The 17,209-nt window shown below is 42.9% G+C and overlaps 1 protein-coding gene across 1 annotated transcript in view; it reads left to right on the top strand.

The window, feature by feature from the left end:
- LOC115265005 (neurotrimin) overlaps positions 1-17,209 on the top strand; it is a 370,539-nt gene that overhangs the window by 221,815 nt on the left and 131,515 nt on the right. Inside the window, exon 2 of the mRNA XM_062851040.1 lies at positions 6,674-6,780. Within this exon, the coding sequence (XP_062707024.1) occupies positions 6,674-6,780 (107 nt within the window). The remainder of the gene's footprint in view (positions 1-6,673; positions 6,781-17,209) is intronic.

Genomic DNA, 17,209 nt, shown 5'->3' on the forward strand with positions numbered 1-17,209 from the left:
CCGTATTCCAGTACGCTTCGCACTAAGGCACAGTACAAGGCCTTTAAAGCATACACATTATCGAATTGAGCTGTATTGCGGCGCAGGAAACCGAGCATCGCTAATGCTTTTGCAGATGTCACCGCGACATGATCATGGAATCGAAGCTTACTGTCAAGCACCACACCGAGGTCCTTAATCGAGCTAACCTTTTTTAGTGGCGTGTTGTTGAGGGAATAAACAAACGTAGTAGCAGACTGGCGACGTGTGAACGTGATCGCGTTACATTTCGACACGTTCATCTGCATTCCATTCACATTACACCAGCGTGACACGCACTCGATGTCAGCTTGCAAAGCACAACAGTCCACAAGCGACTTAATCACGCGGAAAAGCTTCAAGTCATCAGCATACAGAAGCTTGTTAGAGTTGAGTTTGCTGCACAGGTCGTTGATAAAAAGGATGAAGATAAGCGGGCCAAGATGACTGCCTTGTGGAACACCAGAGGGAATGTCAAATACATTTGACTTAGCGTCATGTACTTTGACAAACGCTTTGCGCATCGAAAGATAGGACTTCAACCATCGAATAATCCATGACGGAAGCCCAAGGCGATTTAGTTTTTCTATTGCTAACTCATGAGGCACTTTGTCGAATGCCTTGGAGAAGTCAACGTAGATGGCATCGACTTGGTTACTCTTCTCCAGCTCGCTAATTATGGCGTGAGTGTATGCCATGAGGTTCGTTGTTGTAGATCGCTTTCTTACGAAACCATGTTGATAATCAGATATCGTAGACTGAACAACTGGGTTCAGTGCGTCATGCATTAGGCTCTCGAAAACTTTTGCGAGACAATTTAGTATAGATATCGGGCGATAATTCTCAACGCTGTGCATACTGCCAGTCTTGTGAATTGGGGTGATAGAGGCCAGCTTCCAAGCATCTGGAAACACTCCTTCGAGTAATGAACGATTGAAAATCGAAGTGATCGGTGATGCCAAAGATTGAGCACACTGCTTGATGAACATAGGTGGGATCATGTCAGGACCGGGACCTTTTGACGCATCCACTGCACTGAGAGCACTTGGATGCTTTCGACTGCTGGGAGTTCGTACCGGGAGACTTTTTCGGCTTTCAGTCTTTAGAGCGGTCAGAACTAAAGCATGTTTTCTACGCCCGACGTTTCGATTGTATATTCAATCTTCTTCAAGGGTTAGAAAAGTTTAGCTCTTTGTCTGGTGGATTGTTTTTGGTCATTCTCGTCAAGCTTTTGGTGTTCGTCAATTTCTATTTTACTGGACAAAACGGAAAAAACTTGGCAACGGTTCACTACTTTGTCTTGTTTCTAACTATTCTAACTATCTAGTTAGAATAAATTCCCCAAGTTATAGTCTCCAAAGCAAACAACTACATCACGGGGACCGGCTTGGCTTTGAATCTGGTTGACCGAATCCACGTGCTTTGTATACTTCTCGGGACTGCTGTTGGGGCGAAGGTAAATGCAGCAAACAAATAAAGCGAATTTTGGAAGAGAGACGCGTACGGCAATTTGTTCCAGGTCATCACAGCCAACAATATTTACTCCGATTTTACAGCAATCAGCACACCACCACCTTTCAATAAATGGCTTGTGGATGCATTACGGTCGCAACGGTAGATAGTATAGTTGCTCGATATTTCGGAAGAGGCAATATTGGTGTGAAGCCATGTTTCTGTTAAAACAACAATATCAAAATCGCAGGCCAGCAGAGAAAGAAGCTAATCATTCGTCTTTGTTCTCAACCCACGGACGTTCTGGTAGTAAACCATCAGCGGAGATCGCCGGCTGGGTGAAGACGGTACTGGATTCGGAAACGGTGGAGTTGTTCTCGGCGGAGGAAATTGCTCCTCTGCTTCACATGTTATGGGTGTCAATTCAAACTCACCGTTGGTGCCGAAATAGCATTCAGTTCTGGAGCGCTGGATGGACCGGGATCGATCCTCTGACTCGGCTTCCAAAAATGTTGTACGGTGGAGTTGGTTTCGATGAACTCTCTGAACTGAATTTGCGGCGGCCATGTGGACGGGTTCATGGCTTTAGACTTCAGATCCTGGCTTACTCCTACTTTGAAGGAAATAAACGTCAATGTAGATGGTGGCCGCCCTTTTGGCACCAGGGCTTTTGCTATCACATCTTCGGACTGTAAGCAGCTTTTTGCGAGATTTACAATGTCTTCTTCGGTTGCTTCGGGAGAAATTTTGGTTAAGTAAATCCAAAACTTGTTGCCCGGAGTATCAGCGATTCCCACAGATGCGGTTGTGGACTGGTTGGTACCTCGAAGTATTTTAGTAGGACGTTCGGACACCGCAACAGCCACTTCGTCACGCTCACGCGTTCTCTTCAAAGCAGGTCGGTTGAATTGGAACCGGTTGGGAGCAGGAGACAGCACCGCCGGAGACAACCTGTTGAAACCACCCTGGATTTCTTGTCTCAGCTCGACAATCAAACTCTCCTTGATCTCCGATTTCAGGTCGTCAACAAGTTTGGAATATGCATCGTTTATTTCTTTGGTCGCCGCATTCATTGACTTTACCGTGTTCTGGAAACGAGCGTTTCCCATTATCTCGCGGCATTCTTTGCACATCCAGTAAGTAGCGCAATTCCCGTGGACCTCTTTGTAGAAAGCTTCCGGTACTGGAGCACATTTGTAATGAAAAGTTGCCTTGCAAAAGCCGCCACAAACAACTTCTGGAGCAGACATGCTAATTGCACAGCTGTTGCAGATGTCCATGTTAGCCGAAATAACAACACCGGTGGAGATGCTCTTAGCGTATTAGAATCGCAAAAATTCAGGAAAAATGGCAGCACTTCTGAGATGACAGATAGCGGAGTGTGTATGTGTGTACACTGATACAACGACGATCGCAGAAAAAAAAAACAATCGAAGCTGTGAGTTACTCACACAATGACGAAGAAGCTGGTTGAAATCGTAATGTTTACCAATTCGGACGATATTGATGGCGGGCGGCGGTGATGAGGAAGTCAATTGCAGATGTGGTTCTCCTGGTACGAGCGAAGCTCTGTTGGTAGGGTTTTCGGATTCGTCAATGAGAAGATGAGCAGCAGCAGGAGATGTATATTCTTCCGATTTCGTACAAATTGTTGCACAGATATATGAGGACGGCAATGAAAACCGGTGGTGAACTGATTTGGTTCTGGTTTGGGTCGGGGCGGGCAGTGTTATTGTTTGTATTTCGGAGATCGACACTCAACACAGTCGCACGAGCAGAACAGGTGGAGAGCGGCGAGGTGGGAGTCTTTGTGGGCAATGGCGGTGGGCAGAAGCTCGGACCACACTCGAGCCGGCTCAGAATTTATGTTAAATTCACTGATCCTACCTGACTGGGCGATGCTAAACTTGTGTGGTGGATAGATGAGCGGTTTCGGGCGGAATTATGCAGCAAACAGCAATTCTGGGGTGGTATGTACGTTAAAATCGACAAGTAAACGGAGCACAACAAAAATCAACAAACGCACGACTAGACAGTGTTGCCAGTTGCCAGATGGTGCTCTCGGCTGCGTCGTTGATGGCTGCTTTCACTGTACTCCAGCAGTCCTCTAGAGGGGCCTCATCGAGCTCGCGCTCGTCTGGCAACGCGGCCTCGAGATTTTGCGCGTATGCTGAGGCGACATCCAGTTGTTTCAGTCGCTCTAAGTTGTACCGTGGCGGTCGCCGGTACTGTACATTGTTGATGACGGAGAGTTTTGGGCGCAGTTTGACCATCGCCAGATAGTGATCGGAGTCGATGTTGGCGCCACGATAGGTCCTGACGTCGATAATGTCGGAGAAGTGCCGTCCATCAATCAGAACGTGGTCGATTTGAGATTCCGTCTGCTGTGGTGATCTCCAGGTGTAACAATAAGGGAGGCTGTGTTGGAAAAAGGTACTACGTTTAGTCATTCTTTTGGAGGCGGCGAAATCAATGAGTCGTAGGCCGTTTTCGTTCGTCTGCTGGTGGGCGCTGAACTTTCCAATCGTCGGTCTGAATTCCCCTGGCCTACCTGGACGTTTAAATCTCCTATGATGATCTTGACGTCGTGGCTTGGGCAGCGATCGTACTCGCGTTGGAGATGCGCGTATAATGCGTCTTTGTCATAAGCAGGGCTTCCGGAGTGAGGGCTGTGCTCGTTTATTATGCAAAAGTTGAAGAATCGGCACTTGATACTCAACCTGCACATTTATTCGTCGATCGGCCACCAACCGATCACGTACCTCTGCATGTCGCCCATCACATAAAAACTCAAGATAAAAACTGTGCTCAAGCGTGTTGCGGCAACTCTGCTAGATGGTAGCACAGACAAACAGACGTAACACTTCGAACATTTTTCGATTCAAATCATAGTCACGGAAACATATTCGCCCAATGCTAAAAGGACTAAGTTTGGCCGACCACCAACTAGGTGGCGGTAGTGAGCAAACGTCGAACTCGAACAAAAACTATGCGAGCGCCACGGTTGGGCAGTTGGCCAACTATCAAATTTTGAAAAAGACCGTTCAATCGGTGTACGATGAGAATTATCAGAGTGTTACGTCTGTTTGTCTGTGATGGTAGATTGACTCTAAACGTTTGTACCACGGATCCTGTCCAATACACCTCTTGCAGCGCTACGATGCGGAACTCGCAGTCCTTCTGTAGATCGGCAAGTATACGGGTGTTGCCAATGAAGTTGAGAGATCGGCAGTTCCACGTATCGAATTTCCAATCGCATATACTTTTTGTTTGCGGTCGTTGCCGTTGGTTTGGGTACATATTATTCTATTGCTAATTCTCGCGCTCAGTATTATACGGGCGTATCCAAAATGATCGATTTCTCTTCATTGATTTTCTCTTCTGGTTATTCCGGAAAAAACGATCAAAGTTCCGATTAATCTCTTGGAGTAGTTCGATGGACGACAACTAGGTCTAGCATCTAGTGCATTACAAACCAAAGTCTGATCAAAGTCTACGGTATTACCAAATTTCGGAAATTTTGTATGGACGAAAATCTTCGAGGGAGGAGGGGAGGGGGGTTCTGGGATTGTCAAAATTGAGTCTACGTAGTTTATGGGCAGCACCTTAGTGGAGCTTAGAGTCCATCCCTCCCCCTCAGGAACTCGGACGTCGATCAGCCACCCCATCCCTTCCTTATCAGCCAGCCACCGAAGTATCCACCGGCTGCTCTCAGCCCGGTCGATGTCACGCGAAACTAGAGATTGAAGTTGCTGTGCAGAGGCTGATGGATCTCAATGGGATCTGTTTTACGCAAAATACCCAGCCTTTACCGTGGAGTATTTAAAACCCAAATTGGCCAAACACCGATAGCATAACGAAACTGCCCTACTCATGGCCCTACTAGGTAACCATTGAATTATTGGAATTGGATTCAAATTGTTCAAAAATTTCGACCTCCTGTAGTTTCACTGTGCACCCATTCAGTCCGCCGCACAACTAAAGCAGAGAGACAAGACAGTCTCGGCAGTAGCGAGCGAGTGATGTTGGCTTGATTGTCAGTCGCGCATTGTACGTGAGCGATGTGGCGGCCCTACTTTGGTTGTGAGTTTTCCTTAGGGGTTGTTGGAGAGGCGGGAGAAGGAATGTTCCGGTTCGGTTTGTTGAAACGAAGGGAGAAGCAACAGAATCCCATGCAGTGGTTTTCAACCGGGGGTGGATGTTGAGATTCTTGAGGATGAATCAGGATTATCTTTGGGTCATCTACTGCTTTTAGGAATTTTGTACTTCTTAACTAGTTGCAGCAAGTTTGGAACAGTTTGGTCCGGATAGTTGTTAAGTAAAATCATGACATTTTTTGGGATCTCAAATTGTAAAATATTACTGTATTTTCCAGAATGTTCAAAGTTCTACCAAGTCATCCCTAGAATTTCTTTTAATCCCTAGAATATCCGATGGTACTCAATTCACCATTGTTTGTTGGAGATCTAGATTCTTCATATTTTTTTTATTGAAATTGAAATGTCTCTGTAATTTTTCTTACTTACAATCTAGAAAACTTACTGACACGCAGTGGAGCGGACCTGGTGTGATGGTTAGAACACTTGACTATCACGCTGAGGACCTGGGATCGAATCCCACTCCCGACAAACTCACAAATTGTGAGTTCTTCCTTCGGAAGGGAAGTAAAGCGTGAGTCGCGAGATGAACTAGCCTAGGGCTAAAAATCTCGTTAATACAGATATAAAAAAAACTTACTGACATTTGAGTTTCCTCGAAATTTTAATACGGCTTGAGAGGCTTTTCGAGTTCACTGCTGTGTCGTCATTTTTTCTCCATAAAGAGTTTATACCTTACATTAGCTTCCGACGACAAGACAGCATCATTGTTCTTGGGTTGCACCGGTTGGAAAAGGTTGAAAACCCCTTATCTTGCACAACCACCCGAGAGAATCTCCCAGTAAGGGACTGCGCGGGAGGCGGAGAACGAACATTAACTCCATTGTACGGTTGTTTCACTTCTGTCAATATCTGTTATTTCACGTTTAATGAAAAAGACAGACAAACTTCATTGAATTCATGAGCAGCCGCACTCGATTAGAATACTGGAAAAAGGGACATGATGAAGTTCAATTCGAGACGAAAAAAAAAATCTTGTCAAAAATCGAATCCAGTTTGTTGAAGATTTAATTTAATCTTGTTTTATGTTTTGTCTTTTCTTACAGCGGTTCTGGAAGATCCCGAGTTCACGGACATTATCGAAAACATCACGGTTCCAGCAGGAAGAAATGTAAAACTGGCATGTTCCGTGAAGAATTTAGGCTCCTATAAGGTACGTTAACGATTTTTTTTCTTTTGCAAATGCAATAAATTCAATCCCATTTCGAGAACAGCAAATCCAGACAACGGAACAGTCAGTAGTGGTAGCATCCTCCAAAAGTGACACTATCGTTCAACAACACAACCATCCAAATGTCCAATTCGTTTGCGTTTCTTTCGGGTCGGTCGTTGCTTTCGACGTGCACTTGACCAGCTTAGGAGGGAGCGAGCGCCCTCTTGGACACACAACACAGCCATCGAATTAAGAGTTCGATCTTGTCGCAGATAATTTATTTCTTATGGCCAGTCGCAGATGGAAACGAAGAATCTATGGAATGGGAAATGCGACGCAGATTGCGAAAGGGGGAAATGTGCCATCCGAATGGGGTTGGGGGGAAATTCGTAAGGACTTTTTTCCATTTTGACTTTAAGGATAGCAGCAAGGAAAGAAAAAAAGTATTATCAGGAAACGGATGGTGATAAACGCATAATGCCACCGTCAGAGTGGTGTTGGTCTCGGAAAAGGCAGATAGGTCCCAACGAATGTCTTGAAAGGTTTTTCGCAGTCTGTCAGTCATGATGATATGATTCAGATTTTTGATGGATTAAACCAAGTTGCGGCATGCCACAACAAAGCAAGGCATTATCCAAGTAAAATCCGTTTGGAAGATACCTTCAATATCTTAGAGTTAAAATGGAACTTTGCAGTAATGTTTAATATATTTCTCCCATTACACTATAGTTTACAAAAAAAATAACGAAAGTCATGAACTTTTATCAACGACCAAATTGTTTCCCAAGTAGCACCTGCAACTAAAATGAAAATGATCATCGTTGCAAACATGTTGCAACTGAGTTTTCATGAAACAAACAAAATTAAAACCTATTAAAACCCTGTTGTTAAAGCCAAACTGAGGTATAACATTTTTATAACAACTAGCAAAATGAAAATAAACGTCATCATTAGTCGAAACTTGCGAAACCAATTTGTAACTGAAGTATAATCTGATTGTTTCAACGTATCTTAGTTACAACCGTTTACAAACCAAAGCAACCAAAACATTGATTCTGATTGTTATAAACATATTGCACTTGGAACTGATTTAAAACATACCGAACAATTTTGACAGGAGAGGTAGAAGTTCCAAAATGTGCGGCAAAATGTTTTTGTGATCATGAAAAATATAAAATGCACTATAAAAAAACCAAAATATTTCAAAAATAACGAAATCATGTACAAATAAAATGTAACCTTTTCTTCATAAATTTATCGACATATTCCAAATTTTATAAAATTAAAGTGGTAAAATAGAAAACAATCTGATTGCAAGTATAATATTGACCCAATAAAAAAATCTGCCTCATTTTCGCAGTACTGAACGACTGGTACCTACCACTGGGAAGATTTGAATACATGCACACTTAAAACAGAATGCCGAGATCGGCTGTGCAAATCTCGGTTAAAGTTCATTTGCTGAAATCTCGGCTAAACGCTTGACGTTTGATGTTTATTGCCAGCGGTACCCATGAGTGCTGCTATGAATAAACTTGAAATTTTGCTGATATTTCAGTTAAATTGCGATTACCGAGCGCTCGGCTGTGCGAATCTCGGCAAAAGAATGAAAATTAGCCGAGCTCAACTGAGTGTGTGGGGTTTTGAGAAATCTAACGTAACGTACAAAAATATTGGGCGTTTCCCACGAAAATTTTTACAATGGGTTTACCCGTTTTTTACAAACAACGTGAAATTTTCGGTACGTAATTAATGGACAGCGACTTGATGACGTAAATGGGAAGTACACGTCCGAGTGTCTGCTTTTTTGGTTATTTATGTCCTACACGGAAAATTCAAACTACCTTATTTTGGGTCGATTTTACCCTAAAATGAGTATATCAAATTGATTAGTTACATAAAATTAGGTTGTTTTTACTCTCTCCCCACAGATTTTGTCGTAAATAAACAGAGATGCGTCTATCCTCGAGGCAAATAAGCCAATTTTGGGTAAATGTAGATTTACCCAAATTTGGGTTGAATGAAGGGGGTCTTGGGTTAAATTTACCTACTCTTGAGTATATTTTTAGTTGAAGGTAAAAGAAATTTACCTTGCGTATTTTAATCGATTCACTGAAATGTTGACTTATTGGGCCGAACTGTAGGATTGGGTCAAAAGAATCCAATTTTTGGTAGTTTGGCGGTTCCGTGTACCACGTGCAGCATTGTTGTACTTTGTCAATACGGATTCCTATAGACATGATTCAGCAAATAGTATCTTTCTAAATTCAAAAATTAGTTTTCAGCATTTTATGGGTGCATTAAATAAGCTGCTGAAATGCACTCCGCCAAAGCAATATGGCGAGTTAAATTTTACCACAAATGCCTAAATTTTCATTCGCAAAATGATAGGTAGACTGCACGCTAGTTTGAGAATACCCATTAATGGGTATTTTAGTACCCATTTCGAACTAAAGTGGCTTAACCCATTTAATGGGTATTAGCCGTTTACCCATTAATGGGTGTTTGACTCGAACTTCAAATAATGGGTATATTTGACCCATTGTTTTTCAATAATAAATGGGTAAAAAAGCCCCACTTTTTCGGAAGTTTTTCGGCCGGACCAGCTATAGATGTAAATTCTAATAAAATATAAAAAAGAAGCATATTAATCGTTACACAGACTCCTAAATTTATTTTTATTAAACAATTTTAATACATTTGATATATATAAACATATTAACGATCTATAAAACGAATATTAAGTTCCTTATGCCGTAAAGCCCGGGACTGCGAAGCAGGTTGGGTCACATTTTCATGCCATGTTCTGCGACTTATCTTGCGATGTCCTGCCTCACGGATGTCCATTATTTGACGATTTGACGTTACTCGGCCCTGCAAATGTATTAACATATGCTTTAGGAAAACATATTTCTTCAACGATGGATGGATTGCGAATGATCAGAAACTTACCTTCCAGTTCCAGCTCCCGGAATTCATTAGCCTTCCTCTGATGTCGTCCGTTCACCATGAAATTTCGTCCGAATTTCGCTGTAGGTATATGCTGCCTTGGCTGTTGCACGCACATGAATCAAGTCGAGAATCAAGCAGCCATCGGATTTCTCCGGGGTTTCACAAGTGATTTTACAAAACTTAACAAAAGAAAAACCAAAACGAATGAACCCGCAACAATTCGATGAAATGGCGGTGTTATTTCTCGAACTTGTATGGACTTATCCACCGATGAACCGAATTCATCGCGGTCCGAGAATTTTGACACTAGAGCGGGGCCGTTCCAATCAGAATTGGACGATTCTGATTGGAACAGACCCCGCTCTAGTGTCAAAATTCTCGGACCGCGATGAATTTGGTTCATCGGTGGATAAGTCCATAGGGGTACTATTTACCCATTGTATGGTTGGTCGGCTGAACTTCAAAATGTGGAAAAAACACCCATTATTTGAAACTTGAAAAATACCCATTATTTGACAGCTCAATACTGAAGCAAAAAATGGGTGCTCAAAACTCATTTAATGGGTATTCCCGAACTAGCGTGTGAGGCGCGTTGGGAATACGGAGCTAAAATGCGTAACTTACCGATAAATCTGGAACGGCACACATATTGACGTTCTCGGTCAGCATTATTTGCGGTATATTTGTGCACACAATTATTGATCACATGAACGAAACTGTGGGTGCATAGTCACAGGCAGTGACGAATGTGGTGACTAGCTAACTAGTTGTCGAATCGGTTACAATTTGTAAGCGACTATAAGTCACCAGGGTGCCAGGCCGCCATTTTTAAGAACCCAACATCAGTATGTAAACATTTGTGTATCCACAATGGATTCCATTGTGGATACACGATAGATGTTGGCTCCTGTCAGATGCATTAGGTGGGGGTTAGGGTTGCCACATACGTGCTATAAGTTGTATCTTGGTTATAATTCGATTGCGTATCAAAACCGTTTATATCACGAATGGATGTTTTATATTGGCTCCACCTCTTGCAATTTTTTAGTTGCAATTTAGTCGTTAATAAGACGATTGGTTCAAATGGCATAACTTTCAATATAGTTGCATACAAATTACAGGAACCTAATAATGTCCAAGTGTGTTGCTTGGGTTGATGCATAATTGTTTCACGAATTTGCTTTTTGAAAAAACTGAGTAGTTGGTAACAGATGTTCCCATTGTTTTGTAGAATCAACTACGCTTCACAGTAGTACGCCTGGCCACTTTAATGTTTGTAATGCATCTCCGATGTACTGCGAGCAATAATAATGACAAGAAAAAAGATAGAAATAATCGAATCTATCATTTCCCACAATGTGTATGTATAAACTAGAGTAGGCTAGGCTAGTGGCAGTCCAGATGCCAATCTGAAGCTTTACCCAAACACTTTGATACCGGAATACTATCTTCAGTGTAACATGCGATGCGATCTGAAATACTTCTCTCCAAGTATCCAGATGTCCACTCTTCCCGGGAAGGGAATTTCGTGGAAAATATTCTATATGGAATATTACAAACAATTGGGAGATCACTTGGAGCAAGGAAAAGTTTGTCCCAATTCACTAAAAGTGGAAACAACGAGGTGTGTGTTGATCTGCGCTTTTCACAAGAGTTTCTTGTGTACACAGGAACTTCTTTTTATGCACATGGCTGGAGGTGCATAAATTAAAAATGTGCATATGTTTGGGTTTTAATGAGAGAATTTTGTTCGCGAGAACTAGATGGGGCTAAGGGGGTTTTCAGAAAGTTCCCAGAGAGCCCCAAGGGGTTTCAGGTTCGTTTCAGGGAATTTGAGGAGCCTTTTAAGGTCGTTCTGTTAGGATTTGTTGGAGTTTTGATGGGATTACGCGGCATTCAGGGACATTTCAATAGTATTAACCTTCCAGCGTTCGCGCCATCAAACAACCGAAACTGCACCGGGCTCGCACTGTATACGAAAAGCGAGGTTTTTGGTAGTGTTGTACTTTTTACAACAGCGCGCGCGCTGAAGGGTTAAGAGGGATTCAGGGACATTTCAAGGGGCTTTAAGGGCAATTTAGGGAATCTCAGGAGCCTTCAATGGGCGTTTCAAGGTATTTCAGAGAGTTCCGGCGTGTTTCAGAAACATGTTAAGGGCGTTACTAAAGATTTTAGGGACGTTTGACAGCATTTCAGTAACGTTTTAAGGTGCATTTTAGGGGGTTTATGGAGCCTGCTAAAGGCGTCCAAGGGGGTTTCAGAGGTATTTCAAATTTATTACGCTGTGTTCAAGGGTCTTTCTATGGAATTACGGAGGTTTCAGGGGCGTTTCGAGGCAATTCAGATCAGAGTCGTATCAGGGGGTTTCAACAACATCTTCAATTCAAAGGGCATTTCAGGGGCGTTTCAAAAGATATTGTGATAAGGTCTCTGAAAATCCTTTAAAACTTTCTTTCCCTAAAACCCCCTTCGGAGCCCGTGTAACGCACCTGAGACGCTCCGAAACCCCTAAAAACTCCTCCGTAAGCCTCTGAATCGCGCCGAAAATGCTTTGAAACTTCCTGAAATGCCTCCAAAACCCAAGCAACACCTGCAACATCATCCAAAATGTGGCTTTCTATGCTATGGTCTAAATGCGTTGCACTAAAAGCACACGAAACTTCCATCTTGTCAGTGCAGTTCATTCATACTTCAAAATTCGTAAAGTTACGGCTTTGTTTCATAGAAATCAAAAACAACCTCGTGTTTGACATGGATTCGTGGAGGCGGAGCTTACGCATTCTGCGCAAGTGATAATACAGTCAGCTTACATTAAATGTGCTATGTAACATGCATGAAACACCTAACTCTGGTTTGTTTGTTCAGATTAGGTTCCAAATGTGTTGCGAAAAACATGCGCGTTTTTTTTATTTTGACAGTTCTCTAACTTTGGCCAAAGAAGCTGCAATAAAGTAAAAAGTAACTTCAGTAGCTTTTATGGTGAGTTGAGCAGTAATTCTCTCACAGAGCTCTTGGTGTAGTTTGTAAGGTGAGTACATAATACTCCTGGTGTTCATGGTTCAAGTCTGGACAAAATCTTTTTCCATTTTTTATCATTCCCCCTCGTTTATGTTGCATAACAGTTCAGAATCTGCGCTTTTTGGGTTTCAAGGAAGAATCAATTGTGATCTGTCGTCAAGCTATACGGACAGTGAATAAATTACACTAAGATTGCTCTTACTAGCTTAACAAGTCGTGTTGCTTGGGAATCCCCCTAGAATCCCATTGGACCCCAAAGGGTTCCCATGTTAGGCACGTGAGACCCTCGGAAACCCCCGGAAGCATACCTGTAATGCCTAAAAAGACCCGTCGAAAATCCTCTGAAATTTTCTGTAATGCTTTCGAAAGCCCCCTCAGACTCCCGAAAACCCCTCTAAGACCTCCTGAAATGCCGCTTTAACTTTCCTTCGCTCTTCCCTATAAACACTGCCGGGCCGCCGTTGCGATAGTTACCGACATTATTAGATTCTGTTTCGAGATTTGTTGATTTGTCTCGAAACATTAAATTCAACGGTGACAAAATAGTTATTTATACAACGAGTTGCAAAATGATGATTTTTACAGCACGAGTCGTACATTTATCCAACGAGGCTTGCCGAGTTGGATAAATACGAAGAGTGCTGTAAAAATCGAGTTTTGCAACGAGTTGCATACAACATTTTTTGCAATGACCAAAATAATTCCCTAGAATATGATCATATCCATCAGTACCATCATGTTTCGTGGTAGTTCAATGGGAACGACCACGTGGTCCAACATACTAGACCTGAAGTTTGGATCAAGCAAGCTGTGCTATAACCAACTATAACCGTCACAGTTTTACAAGCTCTAACCGTGGAAACGGTGACAACCAAGGTCAAACCTCCGATTGTTGATCAAACAATTGCATTATGATTCATAATGCAACCGAAATGAGTTGCATTATGAACCATAACGCAATTGTTTGCAATAGTGTGAAAAAGTAGGCCGTTTTGGTGCCAGAACGGCAAGTGTAAAGCAAGAATTTATAGTGCCGAGTTGCAAAAAAATTATTAATGCACGATATTGGTTCTGAGCAGGCCTGCTAAATATCAGTCTCGGTACCTGTTTTTCAGCCGAAAATGAATGACTGCGGTGGTCGTTTTTAGTTTCTCGATGTTAGAACTGACAGGTTCCGAGAGCTCCACTCGTGAGCGACCCAACTAGGTCAATTCCCAATCATCCACACACTACTCATGCTGACAGGCCGTTCGTCTCAAGCGGTGGCTTGTGAGAGTGAGTGCCCTATACGCTACCACGGGTAAAAATACTCAATAATTACAAAAAAACAAATGGAAATTTAGCCCTATCACCTCTCGCTTTCAGCACGCTGCCTGCGAGTGTAAGTACACTGTGGTGCATAATTGATCGGACAAACGCCGATTTTCATACAAAATGGCCAAGTTTGAGATGCTGTAACTATGGTTTGCTTTGATGGATTGAGCTCAATTTTTGACACGGAACTACAAATATGCTGAATTTTGTGTATACAAAGTATAAAATGTTTTCGTTCACAGGTCTGGGCGTGGCAAGGCGTTGAAAAAATTGCAAAAGTGATCGGACAGCGGCACGCGTGTAAATCAAAGGGGTACCGCTGTCCGATCACTTTTGCAATATTTTCAACGCCTTGCCACGCCCAGATCTGTGAACGAAAACATTTTATGCTTTGTATACACAAAATTCAGCATATTTGTAGTTCCGTGTCAAAAATTGAGCTCAATCCATCAAAGCAAACCATAGTTACAGCATCTCAAACTTGGCCATTTTGTATGAAAATCGGCGTTTGTCCGATCAATTATGCACCACAGTGTACCTATTCCATTTCGCTCCCGTGTTGCTGATCGGAAAACAGCAATGAAAAATTACAGCCCTGGTTCTGAGGAGCTTTCCCTCTTCTTATGCAGGGCATAAAAAAGGCGCATAAATTAAAAGTGTTTAAAAATAACGTCCCGGCCCAGAGATACCTGTAACGCAAGGTTAGCGAAGTAACATTTACATGTTCAAAAAAGATGTAGCAATGATCAGATGAAGATTTTTCATCTAACGCATGCCAATGGTCAGCTCTTGACGAATTGTACTAGAGCAAAGCGTTATGTTTAAAACTTTCTCTCTGGCAGCCATGAAGGTTGGGCGGCTGCTCATGCTAATGTCGAATTCGTTTTTAAACCTGGGTTGGAACTGGATTGGCGGAAAATTTGTAAACAAACAAACGTCAAACAAACTTTAGTACAAGCGAAACCGAAGTCGGGTTGGGGTTGAAACTGTGATCTCATCCAGTTCCAACCCAGGTTGGAACTGAATCAAAAACGAATTCGACATAAGTAATCCAAGATCAGTATTATTTAAGTACTCCTTCAAGCTGGAGCCGCTCAAGGTAATGTTTATGCTGACCCAGATGATATGGTGAGCATTAGCATCACTGCCAACAATTACCAGAAAACCTTTTGAAGTTTAGTATGCGATGACTTGTAAGAATGCATTCGTAGGTAAAAGCATCATGCTGTAAAAAACCGAACAATAGAAGTATTTTCTGTTGAGGTTTCCAACAGATACATCAATTGTGATAGCACATACATCTCTGGTGGTAATTTCAGAAATGAGTATAGCAACGATTGCGTTGTTGACAAGCACACAGGATCGAGGCATGACATGCGAGTTTGCCATTTCATTATTACTGAAAGTAGCAAACACTGGGATCACAAGGTTTCCTGGATAGAAATTCCCCTTTACGAAAGTAAGGTTCTTTCCGAGGCCACTTGGGCTATACCATTTTGCCTAAGTCTGCAAAAATTGATTGTTTGTTGCTGTTCTTTTATGCTGAAGATTGATCCGAGCTATCCTAACCGTAGCCACTACCCAAACTAGGCAAGATTTAACTCTTCGCAATAACAGCATAACAAAGAACAGCAGCAATAAAACTAGATCGGTATCGATTGGAAAACGCCAGAGGCGAGGATACACAGAATACACTTTGAATATCGCATATTTCGAATCTTTCATTTATTTAGTTAACATCAAATTCATGATAATACTGAATCAACAATTTGCCGCCATAATACTCGATTTGCAGCTGCAGCTCTCCAACGTCGGTCACGCCCAACACTCGCCAGATCACGCTCCACCTGGTCCGCCCATCGTGCTCTCTGCGCTCCACGCCTTCTTGTACCAACCGGATGGTTAGCAAACACCAACTTTGCAGGGTTGTTGTCCGGCATTCTTGCAACATGCCCTGCCCACCGTACCCTTCCGGCTTTGGCTACCTTCTGGATGCTGGGTTCGCCATAAAGTGCAGCGAGCTCGTGGTTCATCCTTCTCCGCCACACACCGTTCTCCTGCACGCCGCCGAAGATCGTCCTTAGCACTCCGAGTGCTTGCATGTCCTCCTCGAGCATCGTCCACGTCTCGTGCCCGTAGAGAACCACCGGTCTTATTAACGTCTTGTACATGGTACATTTGGTGCGGGGGTGAATCTTTTTTGACCGCAGTTTCTTCTGGAGCCCATAATAGGCACGACTTCCACTGATGATGCGCCTTCGTATTTCACGGCTCACGTTATTGTCAGCCGTTAGCAAGGAACCGAGGTAGACGAATTCTTCTACCACCTCGAAAGTATCCCCGTCTATCGTAACATTGCTGCCAAGGCTTGTCCTGTCTCGCTCAGTCCCACCTAACAACCATATTTCGAATCTATGTAGGTGAAAATTTAAAATAATCAACTACATCTTCATAATCCCGCTCTTCTCCAGCCTCAAATTTGAGACTATAGAAGGGCAGCTGATTGTCACGGAGAAACACAAGTTCCACTGCAATACTACTCCGGTTAGCGCAGTAAGGGCAAAATACTATAGAGGGTGCCCTGGTTCTCCGCAGGTTCCGTTCGTGGTTGAGTTTTTATTAGACCCCTGTAGAGCATGTCGTGATATCTCGTTTTAGAAGACGTACTTCTTCTCCGAAACTTTTTGAGTGATTCCTGGCAGAAACTTTCTTCAGTGACTGCCATTTGAACTGTCATTTCTTCGCTACAGCGTACTGCGATCGAAGAAAACCGGTTTCGTGAACGATTCAGGCTAGGAATGTCCCATGCATCAAGATAAGCTGAGAAATTCCTTCTTAACTGCAAACAGTCCTTTAGGAGTTAACCAATCAGTGATCGATGCACTGATCGGGAGAGAGAGAATATGTTAAAAGAGAGACCACCGTGTCAGCGCTATCGCACGGCATGGAGCCTTGGCAACAGCCCTGCTTGGGAACAGTCATAAAACAATAACCCCGTACCCGTAAGTTGACACTTAGGGTGCCGTTATAGTTACGCGTGAGAGTGCGCGTGTGCGAAGCCGCAAAAAAGAATATCAACAACAGCAAATCTACGAAAATCCGAATTGGACGCGCACTCCCACTCTCACTTTGAAGCGGCACTATG

Source organism: Aedes albopictus, chromosome 2, assembly GCF_035046485.1.
Source record: "Aedes albopictus strain Foshan chromosome 2, AalbF5, whole genome shotgun sequence".
NCBI lineage: Eukaryota > Metazoa > Arthropoda > Insecta > Diptera > Culicidae > Aedes > Aedes albopictus.